Raw genomic sequence first — 16,706 nt, forward strand, 5'->3', positions numbered from 1 at the left:
GACCTGGTATGCTTCAGGAGCAGCAAGGAGGCCAGGATGGCTGAAAGAGCAGGAGCATATGGGAGAGGGTCGGAGGTCAGAGAAGTAATGGAGGAGAGGAGCGGACGAATTGTATAGAGTCTGCTAGGATTTAAGCTTTCACCTTAAGTGAAAGAGGAAGCCAGTAGAGTCTTTTCAGCACAGAAGTGCATGATCTGATTTATGTTATAACAAAATCATTCTGGAGCTGTGCTGAATAGACTGAAGGGGGTTAAGGCAGGAACAGGGAGACTACAGTTTAAGGGCAGGGCAAGAACAATCCAGGTGGAAAATGATGGAGGCTTCAACCATGGTGGTAGCAGGGAGAGGGACAAGAAGTAGTTGGATTTGGGATATATTCTGAAGGCACAGCCCACAGGATTTGCTGAGGGATCTGTCGTGGAAATGGCAGAAAGTCATACCCTGCCTTGTCAAGGATACTCTAGGATTACAGCCAGGGAAACTGAAATGACAATGGAGCTATTAACAGAGATGAGGGAAAACTGTAAGAGAAGCAGGTGGTCGTGAGTGGACGACTTTTGTAGCTGAGAGGTGGGTACATGGTGCTTTATTGTACTATTCTTTTTTTCTTTTGTGTGTATCTGAAGTTTTCCATAATAAAAAGTTTAAGAAGAAAAAAAAAAGAATGAATAGAAGAAGAGATAGAGACAGAGAGGATTTACAATATAGAACAATTTACAAGATGCCAGATAGAAACAGGACCATGATCTCCTACCCTGAAGTCAGAAAAGAATACTATTACTATGAGTAAAAAAGGACCCCTTGGCATTAAGGAGGCCACTCAGTCTCCAACAACTCCTGTCTTGGTGTCACTGTCACAAAAAACAAAGTCTAGTGTATTATAGGACTGCCCTAGCTTGTAACTCTGCTGTTCTTATTCAAGGCAGGCTGCACTTTGGGCGCCAAAGTGAGGTGGTACCCAGAGAAGCTGCCCATAAAAGAAGACTTTCCGACAGCTGGCGCCTATTGCCATCTGACTTTTGGAAAGTTTAATTCTGCAGGGGCGGTTAACTAAATGCTGAAGCAGTTTTAACCAAGGCCAGCCTCCAGGGGAACTCTTAGATGGATCGATTGTACCTTTCAGGGCGTATGTGAGAAGGCAGACTTGTTTATGGGTCACATCCAAGAAGACAGGCTACATAAAAAAAATGATGGGGTATGACAGATGAGAAAGGTGTTACTTCACACTTTCACTAAGAGGAATCTGAAGTTCAGAATCCCTGTCAGGCACCGAGACAAGGTGAAGGGAAGTTCTAAGAATGAACCTCAGATCTCTGAGCTGGGATACAAGTGGCCCTTCTGTTCCTGGGATATTATGGAGGCTCTGCCGCTGCAGGCAGGGCTGTCGTCACTGTGTGACATTTTCTAGTTCATCTGGAAACTGCTAACTGAGCCACTCTCAAGTCTTGGGACACTGAGTCCAAGGGTGAAGTACAGTGCAGAAGGGCTCGTTACAAACCTGCTTTTTGAGCCAGAACAGGAGCTAGGATTACAACATTACGTTATAGATACATTTAAGACCATAAAGGCCCAACACTGGCTATGTCATGGCCAGTGTGGTCTCCTTGACTGCAAATTCCTTACCTAGGCAAAATGATTTTCTCTTCAGCTGTTAGGAAGGCGTAGTCATTAAAAGTGCTAAATTTCATAGATGGTGGATATTTGAATGGTTTTGCTCCAAAATTGAACTCACATTGTTGATATGACATGAAACTAGCTGCAGCAAAAAATCCAGATCTACAAGTAAAAATGAACAGAGGTCAAGAGAATTCATAAAAACAAAATAAAGCTCCTACACAAAGTGGAGTTCAGAAAGTGGGAATAAGTTATACCCGAGCAGAAAGAAGGGTGACATTCTGTTTATTAACCTAGACAGGACTGTGAACCAGAGAACATCCTGCTCTTACCTTCCTATATCAAACTCTGGGATAGTTTTAGGTAAGATCAAATGGGTCTCCAATTACTTGAAATACAGTGATTTCTCATCACAACTGACTACATAAATGGACAAAGTTTGTTTTTTTTTTTCTGGAGAAAAGTACATTCCATGCATCTGCTCAAATTTTTGACTGAGAGAAGGTACTTACACAGTAGATGAAAAGACTTGCTTCTCAGGAGGCAGCTGGTTGCCATTTAAAAAGAAAATCATTTGCTTTTCATTCAAGTCTAACAGAAATCCTACTGTGTCTCCTAGAGGATAAAGTGAAACACTGTTAGGATATGGAGATTCTGCTGTCTCAGCGTTTTAATGTCACTGTATTAAGTCTGTTTTTATAGCCCTGTACTCAACATATTCATCGTTTTTGCTTCTTCTGCAACTGATCTGACCCATTTACATCAATATTTGGATGTACCAGTAAGAGGAAAATGCTGCCAACTAATCTATGAAAAGTCATCAATTGTAAGATGCATCCCAATTTCAAAGATGTGAAAATGTGGGGAAAATGTGCATTTTGGGATCAGTAAAATATGGTAAGATCAAAATCATGAACTTTTTTGCCTCTCTGGTGAGAGTTAAAACTCTCTGAGAGGGAATTCCCCGGCAGTCCACTGGTTAGGACTCCGTGCTTTCACTGCCGAGGGTGAGGGTTCAATCCCTGGTCTGGGAACTAAGATCCTGCAAGCTGTGAGGCACAGCCAAAAAAACAAAACAAAACAAAACAAAACTGTCTGACATAACAACTGCCCCCAAACATGTTTTTTTTTTTAAAGCATTCATATTCACTCATAAAGTTTTTGCTTTTTAAAATGTCAAAGGGACTTCCCTGGTGGCGCAGTGGTTAAGAATCTGTCTGCCAACGCAGGGGACACGGGTTCAATCCCTGGTTTGGGAAAAGCCCACGTGCCACAACTACTGAAGCCTGCGCGCTTAGAGCCCTCGCTCCGCAACAGCAGAAGCCATCGCAATGAGAAGTGCTCGCACCACAATGAAGAGTAGCCCCCGTTTACCGCAACTAGAGAAAGCCCGAGGGCAGCAAAAAAGACCCAATGCAGCCAAAAATAAATAAATAAATAATAAATTTAAATAAATAAATAAATAAATAAATAAATAGTCAAAGATAAATACATGAAATTATAAAGTGATGACAAGAAAAACTGACACTCAATGGTACTGGAGGAAAATCTGGCAATATATGGCAAAAGCCTTGAAATTCTGTATACCCTTTGCCAGAGAAGATTCACTTCTAAGGATTTATCCTGAGAAAATCCAGAATGGTTTATAATTTTTTTATAATAATAATTTTAAAAGGCAAAAATGTAACTGTCCAACCTTGAGGCATTGATTAATATAGTACTAGTATATAATGGAATATTGAAAAGCCATTAAAAACAATGTTATTTAATAACCTGGAAAGCTGTTCAAGGCATAGTAAGTGTAACAACAAAAAATATACACCATACACAAAAATAAACTCAAAATGGATTAAAGACCTAAATGTAAGGCCGGATACTATAAAACTCTTAGAGGAAAACATAGGCAGAACACTTTTTCACATAAATCCCAGCAAGATCTTTTTTGATCCACCTCCTAGAGAAATGAAAATAAAAACAAACAAATGGGACCTAATTAAACTTAAAAGCTCTTGCACAGCAAAGGAAACCATAAACAAAATGAAAAGACAACCCTCAGAATGGGAGAAAATATTTGCAAACAAAGCAACCAACAAGGGATTAATCTCTGAAATATACAAACAGCTCATGCAGCTCAATATCAAAAAAACAAACAACCCAATTAAAAAATGGGTGGAAGATCTAAATAGACATTCCTCCAAAGAAGACATACATATGGCTAAAAAGCACATGAAAAGATGCTCAACATTACTAATTATTAGAGCAATGCAAATCAAAACTACAATGAAGTATCAACTCACACCAGTTAGAATGGCCATCATCAAAAAATATACAAACAATAAATGTTGGAGAGGGTGGGGAGAAAAGGGAATCTTCCCACACTTTCAGTGGGAATGTAAATTGGTACAGGCACTATGAAGAACAGTATGGAGGTTCCTTAAAAAACTAAAAATAGAGCTACCATATGATCCAGCAATCCCACTCCTGGGCATATATCAGGAGAAAACCATAATTTGAGAAGATACATGCATCCCAATGTTCATTTCAGCTCTATTTACAATAGTCAGGACATGGAAGCAACCTAAATGTCCATCAACAGAGGAATGGATAAAAAAGATGTGGTGCATATATACAATGGAATATTACTCAGCCATAAAAAAGAATGAAATAATGCCATTTGCAGCAATATGGATGGACCTAGAGATTGTCATACTGAGTGATGTAAGTCAGACAGAGAAAGACAAATATTACATGATATCACTTATATGTGGAGTCTAAAGTAAGGGTACAAATGAACTTATCTATAAAACAGAAATAGAGTTATAGATGTAGAAAACAAACTTATGGTTACCAGGCAGTAAGGGCGGGGGGAGGGACAAATTAGGAGATTGGGATTGACACATACACACTACTATATATAAAATAGATAACTAATAAGGACCTACTGTATAGCACAGGGAACTCTACTCAGTACTCTCCAATGGCCTATATGGGAAAAGAATCTAAAAAAGAGTGGATATACGTATATGTATAACTGATTTGCTTTGCTGTATACCTGAAACTAATACAACGTTGTAAATCAACTATACTCCAATAAAAATTTTAAAAATTATTTTAAAGGTAAATTAATAAAAAAAAATACATATCTATATATACACACTAGATTGTGTTTTAAAGAAACCTCTGGATGGAGGAATTACATGAGATTTTGGTTTCATTTTGCTTTTTACCCCTATTTTCCAAATTTTGTAATAAACTTAAGAAATCTTTTAAAAAATCATTTAAAAAACAAACAAGACAGTCTTTGCAGACAGTGCCTCTATCTTATGCTTTGTTAAATGAAGAAGTGTTGGACTTCCTTGGTGGCGCAGTGGTTAAGAATCCACCTGCCAATGCAAGGGACACGGGTTCCATCCCTGGTCAGGGAAGATCCCACATGCCGCAGAGCAACTAAACCAGTGCGCCACAACTACTGAGTCTGCGGTCTAGAGCCCGCGAGCCACAACTACTGAGCCCACGTGCCACAATTATTGAAGCCCATGTGCTTAGAGCCTGTGCTCCGCAACAAGAGGAGCCACCACAATGAGAAGGCTGCGCACCGCAATGAAGAATAGCCCCTGCTCGCTGCAACTAGAGAAAGCCTGTGTGCAGCAAGGAAGACCCAACGCAGACAAAAATAAATAAATTTATAACGACAACAAAAAAAATCAGAAAAGTATTTAAAAAAAAAAATGAAGAAGTGTTATGTTCCTTTAACCTGCAAACCCTTAAAATGAGGGCTTATGTCGGCTTTGCAGGTTTTTTCCTTTCCACACTATTAGTTAATTAAGAGAAGCTGTCCCCTCACAGCAAGGGTCAAATTCCTGCTCTCTTAGCATGCCTGAAAATTCAGTTTACATCTATAATGCTGACTGCAGCAGGAAACAGAGAGAGGGAAGCTTGGAGAAGAAGCTGGGCTATATCCCCCATCTAGCTCCAATGCTGGGAATAAAATTTTTCCAGAGGTTCCATCCCCTACCATATGACTCTATGTCTTCAGAACAAGGCAGTGCACCAGGAGGCCCCTTGAGAATACTACCCTCCAGTGCAGTGGTGCTGAAGCAGGGAAGCCCTGTTTTCACTGTATTTAGTTGGGGGTAAAAACACTCACCGTAAATTTTTTGGTATAAGTGTTTAACAAATCAACTGTGGCTCTAACTATGCTGTTTGAATCTTTCATTAATAAATGTTTTCATGGGTCTAGGGCGTTGGATATTGCAAAGCAGTTGGAAAAAAAAACTGAATGGGGCAAAAAAGATCATGCTGTTGATAAGATATATTCTTGCTAAAATCCTAGAGCCTTGATTGAGAGTCCTGGTAGCCTATGCCCCTGCAGCATCCTGAGCCCGATGTCTGGAGAAATGAGGCTGGGCAGAAGTGTTTGAGACTAACAGTACTCAAGTCACCCTTAAAAGCTGCCCTAGAGAGCCCCGGAATGTGTCCACTGAATAGTGCCGATTCTCTGAAAATAACCTTATTTTATTGGCATTACAATTTCAGTGTCCTCAATATCTCCACGGCTGCTTTGATTTAAGACATATACCCAGAGAGGAAACTAGAATTCATATTAATCTTAAGATGATCATTTTCCCACTAAATTAAGAATTTTATAGTCTGAAATGTTTTGCTAAAGGAAGGGCTCCATCAGAGGTGACTATCAGGAGAGTACGGTTCACATCTATGGTAGGGGATACAGAGGCTAATATCCCTTTTCACATTTACTCTTTTTCCATTAAAAGATTTTAAAGCCTAACATAATAAATGCCTCATCATAACCAGATGTCTTAACCTAATTAATAAATTCATGATGGAGAGGAATGACTACCTTCTTTCCAGCAGGGGTGTTGGTGAGGCTTACTTCTGGCGTTGTACCAAATCAGCTGCCGGCAGCCATCGTATGCACAGGAGTATTCGTCGTCCCCAATGCCGTAGCCTTCCTGGAGGGAGAGAGGGCCCAGAAGATTAGCAAGGCTCTGCCTGATGTGTTCTGAGAAAATAGAGTGTATCTTTTATAACCATTAACCTGGTGGCTAGAATTCTAAGCTTTTTGGATGAAGGGAGAGAGCCTACAGTTCTTGGAAGATACCAAAATTCTGACATAGAGTCAGAATAGAGTGTGACTTAACCAACAAATTTTTCCCAAGTTTCATGTCTGTTAGTTCATTTAATTCTCATGAACCACCTTGAGGCTGGTGGTATTATATTCCAGTTTAAGAGGAAATAAGGCTCAGAGAAGTCAACCAGCTTGCCCAGGGACATGTTACTAAAAAAGTCAAGTTTGGACCTTGGAATTTTCTGATTCCAAGGCTGGTGTGGGCAAACACCTTTCTTTCATGTAGTACACTTCAAAACACCCACATGCTCAGAGATTTCAAAACTGGAGACAACAGAAGGTTACAGTGGGTAATCAGCTAATAGGTATTCTGAGATATCTGAACATCACACAGGTCCTTGGCAGCTTCTTTTATTACTTACTGCCTTTTAATTATTTCACAATTATTTTATTGTTAACATAAAAGGGTAGGTGGGATCTTAAGAAATTATTTTGAGCACTTATAAGAAGAAAATAGAAAATACAGAGGAAACATGCAGATCAGACAACTGCTATCTTTAAGGCTCAATGGTGAAAGATTCTAGTGGAGAAAGGCACTGAAAATGTGGGCTGAATCCAAGTAAGATCTCAGATCCTGGTGATGGTCTGCTTATTCTACGCGACAATGAAGTGAGGCGATAGATTGGAAAAAGGGCTCCAAGATGCTTCTTGACTACTCGGACCACAACATACTGAACTCGGATGAGTGTTCTCCAAAGTGAGGCTTCTGAATTAGCTTCTGAATGCACTATTCAGACTATTCAAGAGTTAAATGAACTTGCATAAGTTCTCAGCGTAAGGCCGAGAAGATATTCACCAGTCTATTAGAAAAAACACCTTGCTATTCCTTTCAAAGCCTGAACAAATAAGTAAAAACTTATTTTTTATTTGTGGGTGTTGGGGCGTAGGCAAAAGGCAAGCAATTCTTTTCTATCTTTCCTTTCTAATGTCCTATGAAGTCCTCCACTGAACACTTGAAAGAAATTCCTAGAAGATTCCCAGCCACCAAGAATTGGTTAAGAGCAGACTTTACCATGCAATGTCTTCTATGCCTGGATGAATTTCACAGTAGAGTGGCATTTGGAGACAGAGGGGGAACTCTAATCATTTTAACCACAGATCAACTTCTACAGGCTAAGAAGTAGGTGCCTCTGCTAAGCAGAGATACACTTTATTATTTTTTTTTAAATTTATTTATTTTATTTATTTTTGACTGCATTGGGTCCTCGCTGCTGTGCACGGGCTTTAGTTGCAGCGAGTGGGTCCTCGTTGTGGTGCGTGGGCTTCCCATTGCGGTGGCCTCTCCCGTTGCGGAGCACGGGCTCTAGGCACGCAGGCTTCAGCAGTTGTGGTGCCTGGGCTCAGTAGTTGCGGCTCGCGGGCTCCAGAGCACAGGCTCAGTAGTTGTGGCACACGGGCCTAGCTGCTCCATGGCATGTGGGATCTTCCCGGACCAGGGCTCGAACCCATGTCCCCTGCATTGGCAGGCGGATTCCCAACCACTGAGCCACCAGGGAAGCCCAGAGATAAACTTTAAAAAGTCCTTTGAGCTCACATACCAAAGAGCAGTCCAGATGTACTACACCCTCTTTCAATGTGAAAATATTCCCAGCAGAACTATAACTATGGTCTCCATCAGCTGAGGCAGATAAATGAGAGAACAGTGTAGCTAGCTTGGTACTTGGGGTGATTATTTTGATCCCCCTGTTTCTGGTCATGTATACTTTAGTAATGGCAACATTACAAAAAACAAACAACAAAAAAGCGTTTATCCATAGTTTGTTGTTTAGGAAATATACTGACTCCTTCCCTATGTGGTGGACACCATCTTTTCTTCTGCTCTCCAGTATCCCTACCACTTCCTGCTATGGGGAATGTAATGAAGATGCAGTGTCCTGCCTCCTGCTCTGGAGATGGAGGGGTAAGATGTGACCTTGGCCAACCGGACCCTCCCATCAGACACCTAGTGTCTGTGACCCCACATGGAGGAATGGTTAGGACCTTTGTGGCAGCAGTGTTGGCATCCTGGTCCCTAAAACACTGGCTGTTGTACTTCTTGTGTCTTGGCCTCTGATGCTGCCTTGGAGCCTGTCTGGTTCCCAAACCCCTCAATAGTCTGGGAGCCCCCAATAGGCTTCCAAGTCATTCTTTTCCTGTTTAAGATAGCAGAGTCATTTTCTCCATGGCAAGAGGCTTCAACAGGGAAAGAAGCACGGGCTGCCTCGACCAGGGTTTGAATTGTTCGCCAGCAGTTGGAGGCTAGGTGACTTTGGGCAAGTTTCTAAATTAATTTCTTTTAACTTCATTCTCATCTTTAAATGGGAGAATAATACCTTCCCAGACTCTCAAAAAGATTAGAGATGAGTATGTGAAAGACCTGTCACATGCTGGATGCTCATGAAAAGGCAAAAGATATTTTAGATAAGTCCAAATGCACCCTTGTAGACTTGCTCCTCCCAAACCCCCATAAAGATATACAAGATAACTATTCTCTAAGTGACCTGAACAAGAACTATCCTTTAGCTTCTCAGATTAATGATCTATGTCCAAGCCCAACACTTTGATCATCTTTTCAAAACCGAAGCCCAAGCAGTAGGAGTTAAAATAAGTCTATGAACAGACTTCAAATTTTTAGAAACTGCGTGTATCCTAGGAATGACTTATTCCATAAAACCACACCCTATCTGTACAGGCAAAAAGATTCAGAATCACCAGAACAATGTCCATGTGAAGCAAAGTTGTAAGTATGGCAACATCATTAAAATCCTACATTTGGGGAAAGATACATCGGACTTCACCATTTTCTAACCAACCAGTACTTGAATCAGGGAAAAATGTTTCGTTTTTGTTTTTTAAAGAAAGAAATTAAGTCTATCAAGCAATCTGGAGGGTAGGAAGATAGTATGTTAAGCCTCTTAACTTGAGAAGCCAAAGTTTTTGCAACTATATGGCAGAAATTAGTTTCATCCATCAGATAAAATGATCTAGCTTCATTGGCCATTTAAAAAAAAACAATCTGCAACATTCAGTCTCAAATATACTACACTCAGACCTGTAGTGTGCTGCCAAATTAGGAAAGGCACATTTTATTTTATTTATTTATTTATTTATTTATTTTTAAGGTCAAGTTTTTTTGTTTTTTTTTTTTTTAATTTATTTATGGCTGTGTTGTGTCTTCGTTTCTGTGCGAGGGCTTTCTCCAGCCGTGGCAAGCGGGGGCCACTCTTCATCACGGTGCGCGGGCCTCTCACCATCGCGGCCTCTCCTGCTGCGGAGCACAGGCTCCAGACACGCAGGCTCAGTAATTGTGGCTCACGGGCCGAGTTGCTCCGCGGCACGCAGGATCTTCCCAGACCAGGGCCTGAACCCGTGTCCCCTGCATCGGCAGGCAGACTCCCAACCACTGCGCCACCAGGGAAGCCCTGAAAGGCACATTTTATATCGAAGCTTTCTCCCAAGAGGAATCCACATTTCTTCTAGTTCCCGAACAAATCTTTACTTCCAAATGAGACTAGCTACTTCTCTGAGACTCTCCCCACTTTCAAATGCAAAGAACACAACTATTGTAGAATAGGAAGGGGACTGAATTCTAGTCCTAGTTTCTTTTTGTCCCAGTCTTAGTCTCAGTTTTCTCATCTGTGAAATGGAAACTGTGACAGTAAAAACTGTTGTGGGAATCAGATGATAGGCTCTAAAATGAAGGTGCTCTGGAAATTAAGATTTTTTTTTTTTAAGTCCTAAAAAATCATCTTGAGGACATCATTTGGGGCAGGCTGTCAGTGTAACTGATACTGTCTTCTTTAAGTTAGTGCCCAAGTTGGGCACTAAAAGACTAACTGGCATTGCTCTCCAGACCCACTTACTTCTGACTACACGGTGCCACAAAAAAGCCCCATTCTTCCAGGTTTTAATTAAGGCCTAGTGGACTAGGAAGCGCTGCATCAGGGAAGGTTCCCAACAAAGCAATGGCAGACTGGGGTCCAGTTTTCCATCCTGGACAAAAATCCAGACCTGACCTCTCCCTGTGCCCTCTTCCTCCAATTTGTCTCTTTCCAGCAAGGAGTTTAGTAAAATGCCATGAACAATTCCAGGATGCTGTACAGCCTTGTGGAAAGGGCACTTTAGAAACTGGCTTTATGGGAGGCAAGTTTTAGTTTGATTTTGTTGGATCACTTCTAAAACCCATCCCAGGACCTTACATATGGGATGGGAGGCTATTATTTAGATTAACATAAAAAAAAAAAATCTAAGGGACTTTTCCCAGCTCAAAGGGTAAAAATCATATGTCCACAAAATATTCCTGATCAAAACTGGATTAATTCCAAACAGCTTATAATATGACTATAAGAAGAAAGCCAATTGGGTTGGGCATTAGAAGGGTATAAAGTGGCAAGAAATTAACATTTGTAGGAAAGCGAAGAAGCCCAACCTCTCACACCCAGGTAGAGGCAGCCCAATTCTGCTTCCTCTAGTGGACTTAATTTTCCCTTATAAATTACAGCTTTGTATAGCAAAAGATAAATACTGAATATTGAAAACAAATGTGCCTACTAATTACAAGGTAAAAGTAAAGTAAGAGGAGTCAAGACAACATTTAGTATTTTATGAAAGGAATAGAATTCCTACAAAGTTCCTAAAGCTTAAACGCAAGGTAAAAACCATCACTGGACCCAATATAAAAACTGAGCCAAAGATGTGGCTGGGGCTGGAGCAGAGCCGAAAAAGAAAAAGAGGGGCTTCCCTGGTGGCGCAGTGGTCAAGAATCCGCCTGCCAGTGCAGGGGACACGGGTTCGAGCCCTGGTCCGGGAAGATCCCACATGCCGCGGAGCAACTAAGCCTGTGCGCCACAGCTACTGTGCCTGCACTCTAGAGCCTGCGAGCCACAACTACTGAAGCCCGCACGCCTAGAGCCCATGCTCCACAGCAAGAGGAGCCACCCCAACGAAGAGTAGCACCCCCTTGCTGCAACTAGAGAAAAGCCCACGCGCAGCAACAAAGACCCAATGCAGCCAAAAACAAAATAAATAAAATAAATAAGTTAATTAAAAAAAAAAAAAGGAAAAAGAGCACATCTAAACTCTGGGTGGAAGATTAACATGAACTTAAAACTTGAGGGAAAAAAACAGCTGAGGGGCAATTTCACCTGTGTTTTCCTATTTCTAAATCAGCTTAGAAAACCACTGTTAGGGATTTGGCACCATGTGATTCAGCCCAAGGAACGATTATTGTGCAAAACTATCTGAAAAATGAGTATCCACCACCCACTCGCCAAAAAAACTGCTGCTGCTCTCATCCGCACAGGTCTCCAAGGTACTCACATGATTGAGAAATTTGCTGTCTCGTGTGGCCCAGCCGATCTGCATGACGCCAGAAGTGACCACTGTTACTTCGTAGTACCACACCCCAGCATCCACACAAAAGGTGCAGCGCACACTTTCAAAAGAAGAGGCATCACAGCGAGCCTGGCAAAATCAAAGAGCATGGCAGTCCACCGTCAATGCCTGAAGACCACCAGAGATAACCGACTGCTCAGAAGGTGGAATCTATTCTTCCTCATTAAAGCTCCTGGTGGACTACTGTCTTCTTCCCTGTGCATTCTCAGTGACAAAAAGTACAAAACCGAAGGAAGGACACTCTATTTTATAGTTTAATTTCCAGGGAGTTCCAGATTGAAATGACTGGAAGACCTCAAAATAAGAATTAGTGAAGGCTACTGGCTTCACTTTTAAGTACTTACAGAGCTTTGCTCTTATAGTAGAATCTTTTCCAAATGCATAAACATTGCCTTAACCTGTACTTCTTAGGGAGGGAGATGAGGGAGAGAAGGATATTGAAGGGTATAAGATGGAGTACCTAAAAATAATCTAAAGCAGAAAGCTACGTAAAGCATTTGGCAAGATGTAAGATCAAAGAGCCTATGTGCAGCCATTCTTCAAATGGCTCTTTAATCTTGACATGTCTAGTGCCTAACGGTACCTTCCTGTATATAAGCGGCTCTTTCATTAACCTTCACCCCCAAATCAGCAACATTTTCAACATACAGGGAGAAGGTGAAGCTCTAGACTGAATACAATTGGTTATGCAGGGATTTAAAAAGGGAAGGGCCTCTTTTAGAAACACTAGTCTTTGTACCTTTAACTGCATAAAATGGCAGAGATGAAAATCATACATATTTAAACCAATCAAACATTATAGCATGTACTATATGTATAGGACCATGTGAGATATGAAAGAGTAAATAATATCCCAAACACGCTCTCTCCCACCACTTCTACCTCTAAACACTCTTTTTGAGTATGTAGAAAATTTCCATCTATTTTGCAAGGATTGCTTTTGTTCAGAACCAGGGCACGAAAATGAGGACAAGATTTTCTCCCCAGAATGGTCCGTCTATGGAAGCTTTACCTCCAAGCCATGAGGCGAGATCTTCAGGTACTCGCTGACATCGTTGCTATTTAGCATGGCCTTAATGCTATTCAAGTCCACTTTCTCATAGGTCAGCTGCCTACCTTCTTTTAAAACTGCAAAAGAAAAAGTGGGCACATTTCTAAGGCAGGCTGTTGTGGAGAAAAAAGCTACTGTCATCGCTAGTTGCCATTCTAGTTAAGAAGTGGAGGTGCTCATAAATGGCAGAATTGGTAGACTTATAACCTTAGCTTTGCTGCTACACTGCCATATGAAGATTAATTAAGCAAATGCTAGTAAAGGCAGCACTTCTAGGTTTATATTTCTGTTCCCTATAGTCATTATTTTGCATGTAGCAAAATCCAAATGGTACTTTTTCAGAATTACTCTTTAACTGGCACTACACAGGCTGGGCACTGAGCTACTCCGCATAATGTTGCAGTAGGAGCAGAGGGCTCACATGTCCAACTGTGCTTTAGCACAGTGCTACCTGTGGGAGGGGGAGTGAGGTTAGAGCAGTAATATAGTTTTAGTTCTTGCAGCCCTTGGAGGAGAAAAAGAAAAGTTGGGAGCAACTCTCACGGTATAGGTAAGACATGACTTGAGTTTTGAAGAGCAAAGCTGGGACAGAGAGAAGAGTAAAGAGGGAATTCCAAGTGAGGGGAACATGCCCAGGGGTAGGAATGATTGGGAACTGCTTGTAGGACAGTGAGAAGAGTTTGTGTTGGAAAGAGTTGATTAGACAGTGGCATCTGATTAATAGCCTGGATGCAGGAGGAAACAGGGGACCAGTAAAAGTTTTTGAACAGGAGAGTGCTGCAATTAGAAGCATTCCATCTAATAGTCTGAAGAGTCCCTAGGATACTTTACTGCTAGAATATAGCCAACCCACCAGTAGAGGACCTTATACGGAAAAACTCACACTGTCACAAAATAAAGACCTGTGATCCTATTTAAGAAGTGGATTTGGAAATGAAAACAGGCATTTTAATAAAGGACAACTCCTACTTACAGAGATTGTCTAAGCTCCACTGGGCACAGAAACCAACTTGACGTTTCAGATAATCAGGATCATCAGCCCAGGACTCTAATGTGACAAGCCGGTCACTAATACTGGATTCAGATATAGTCAATTTATTTTCACCTGTTGGGAAGACATAAACCTTAAATTAACCATGAAAGAGTAGGATGATTTGCTGGGTAGATTAATGGAGGGTAAGAGTGAGGAGAGACAATTAGAGAATCTGGAAACTATAATAATGACAAAGCCCAAGAGCTCTATTTTCTAGAAAGTAGCAATATGATCACTAAATTTTTAGCTATAAAAAGTGGGTAATCACGGTCACCAAGTTTTGATTCTTTTTACATATATTTTTATATATATATATATATATTTTTTAACATCTTTATTGGAGTATAATTGCTTTACAATGGTGTGTTAGTTTCTGCTTTATAACAAAGTGAATCAGCTATACATATACATATATCCCCATATCTCCTCCCTCTTGCGTCTCCCTCCCACCTTCCCTATCCCACCCCTCTAGGTGGTCACAAAGCACCAAGCTGATCTCCCTGTGCTATGTGGCTGCTTCCCACTAGCTATCTGTTTTACATTTGGTAGTGTATATATGTCCATGCCACTCTCTCGCTTCGTCCCAGCTTACCCTTCCCCCTCCTCGTGTCCTCAAGTCCATTCTCTACGTCTGCGTCTTTATTCCTGTCCTGCCCCTAGGTTCTTCATAACCATTAAGTTTTGATTCTTTAGGTGAGAAAACTCTTGCCTTTGTCACTGTTACATCTTACTGGCTTTGAGATGTTTACCCAGACAAGTCAGAATGTATGCATGCTTCTTATTTATTTATTTGGCTGTGCCACACGGCTTGAGGGATCTTAGTTCCCCAACCGGGGATTGAACCTGGGGCCACAGCAGTGAAAGCCCAGAATCCTAACCACCAGGCCACCAGGGAATTCCCCAGAAGGTATGCATGTTTGATGGGGTTCAAAAGCATCAGCTCATCCAGTAACTATGAAAAATAAGATTTTTAACAAGCAATATAGATCATTAATGTAAGAAGTCACTATACCTACTTGTCTGTGCAAACTTTTCCAGTGCGATAAGTGCAAAAAGCATGACTGTGGGGTGGGACTGTAATTTCTGAAAGACAACAAAAGATAAAAAAAAAAAAAAAAAAGCAAGAAAAAAAATCATTGTCCTGCGGAGGCAGCAAGTTATCAATTTCCTCTTCTTATCCAATGTCTGCTAGATTTTTTTTTGGAGCAGTAGGAAAAGTTTTACTCATTCAAGTCCATGATTATCCATTTGCTAATATTGTTAGTAATAAACCAAGATAGAGTCTCTTAAAATCTTATATTATTTTCTTGAAGTTACTGTGTTCGTTTATAGATATGGAAATTTCAAAAGTATCTTATTAAATGTACTATGTTATTTTACTTAGTAACATTTATATATTAAAGCTTTGTTAAATAAAATCATGCTGATTCTTATATTCCTTTAAGCAAGCCAAACAGAAGCCCAGAAATATAGCTAAAAATGGCTTTTTATTCAGAACCCTAAAAGGAGCCATTCATCACTACCAAGTTCCAAAATTATAAATAATGAAATCAACAACTCATGGCTTCATTTTCAATCTGTTCTCTGAAAGGAATTCTACAAATGCTGATGGTAGGTGGGAGACAGCAACAAGTGAGCTCTTTCAGTTACATTTAAGTTCATGTCACATGTGTTCACATTTGAAGGAAGGTCTATCTGCTTAACATCGTATCTTCTCACAGCCATCCTTCCCCACAGCTATGCTAGGTGCCTGCGAAAGAGCTCTAGAACAACAGATGATTTCCACTCACTTTTCTGGTTTCCAACTGGGTTCTGCAGAGCTCATGTAACCATCGCCCTTCCCTGCTGCAAAGCCTGTTTAGCACCCTGCTTCTTGCCACATCCATCCTCAATCCCTCTGTCTGGTTTCTCAGGCCCTGAGCCCTCCCCACCTGGCTACTAAGTCTATGTCCTCCTGTCTCTGAACACTGTCTTCTGATCCGATAATTCTCCGTAATATGCTGGGAACATGGCCATTTCTGGCTCTGGGCTTCTGCCGGTGATGTGCCCTTAGCCAAGAAACCCCCTCCTTCCTCCTGTGTGCACAATCAAATCCTAGCCCTGTGGTGTGACCCAGCTGAGGTTCCACCTTCACCAGGAAGTCTGCCTCCCATGACTCCCAGCCTCCTCCACCCGTTTCTCCCACCTCCCAACCACCTTCTCAGATCCCTTGGCACTTGGTCTGAAGGAAGCTATTTTGCCCTTGATCATATCCTGTCATAAAATGGAGGCTAACTGTCTTGTCTGAGTAGTTTTGTTCCCCTAACCAGGAAACTGCTTGAGGGCAAAGGACTATTAGACTACTTCTGTACCCCTACAGTGCTTACTTAGCATAGTGTCAAGTGTTTTAAGTACATATCATATAGGTCCTGAAAAATAGGGTCTTTCAGATTTTGAAAAAAGGCCAACGCACAGCAGGCCTGCAAAAATAACTTTAAAAAACACAG

At 41.1% G+C, this 16,706-nt stretch overlaps 1 protein-coding gene across 2 annotated transcripts in view; it reads right to left on the reverse strand.

Moving 5' to 3' along the window:
* Positions 1 to 16,706, reverse strand: part of RSPRY1 (ring finger and SPRY domain containing 1) — a 47,356-nt gene that overhangs the window by 7,440 nt on the left and 23,210 nt on the right. For both annotated transcript variants that reach the window (XM_007167556.2, XM_057535034.1), the window contains exons 7-13: positions 15,237 to 15,303; positions 14,161 to 14,292; positions 13,149 to 13,264; positions 12,062 to 12,205; positions 6,476 to 6,587; positions 2,127 to 2,229; positions 1,624 to 1,776 (exon numbers count right to left, since the gene is read on the reverse strand). In XM_007167556.2, coding sequence (XP_007167618.1) covers positions 1,624 to 1,776; positions 2,127 to 2,229; positions 6,476 to 6,587; positions 12,062 to 12,205; positions 13,149 to 13,264; positions 14,161 to 14,292; positions 15,237 to 15,303 — 827 coding nt within the window. The remainder of the gene's footprint in view (positions 1 to 1,623; positions 1,777 to 2,126; positions 2,230 to 6,475; positions 6,588 to 12,061; positions 12,206 to 13,148; positions 13,265 to 14,160; positions 14,293 to 15,236; positions 15,304 to 16,706) is intronic.

The sequence above is a fragment of the Balaenoptera acutorostrata genome, chromosome 19 (genome assembly GCF_949987535.1).
Source record: "Balaenoptera acutorostrata chromosome 19, mBalAcu1.1, whole genome shotgun sequence".
NCBI lineage: Eukaryota > Metazoa > Chordata > Mammalia > Artiodactyla > Balaenopteridae > Balaenoptera > Balaenoptera acutorostrata.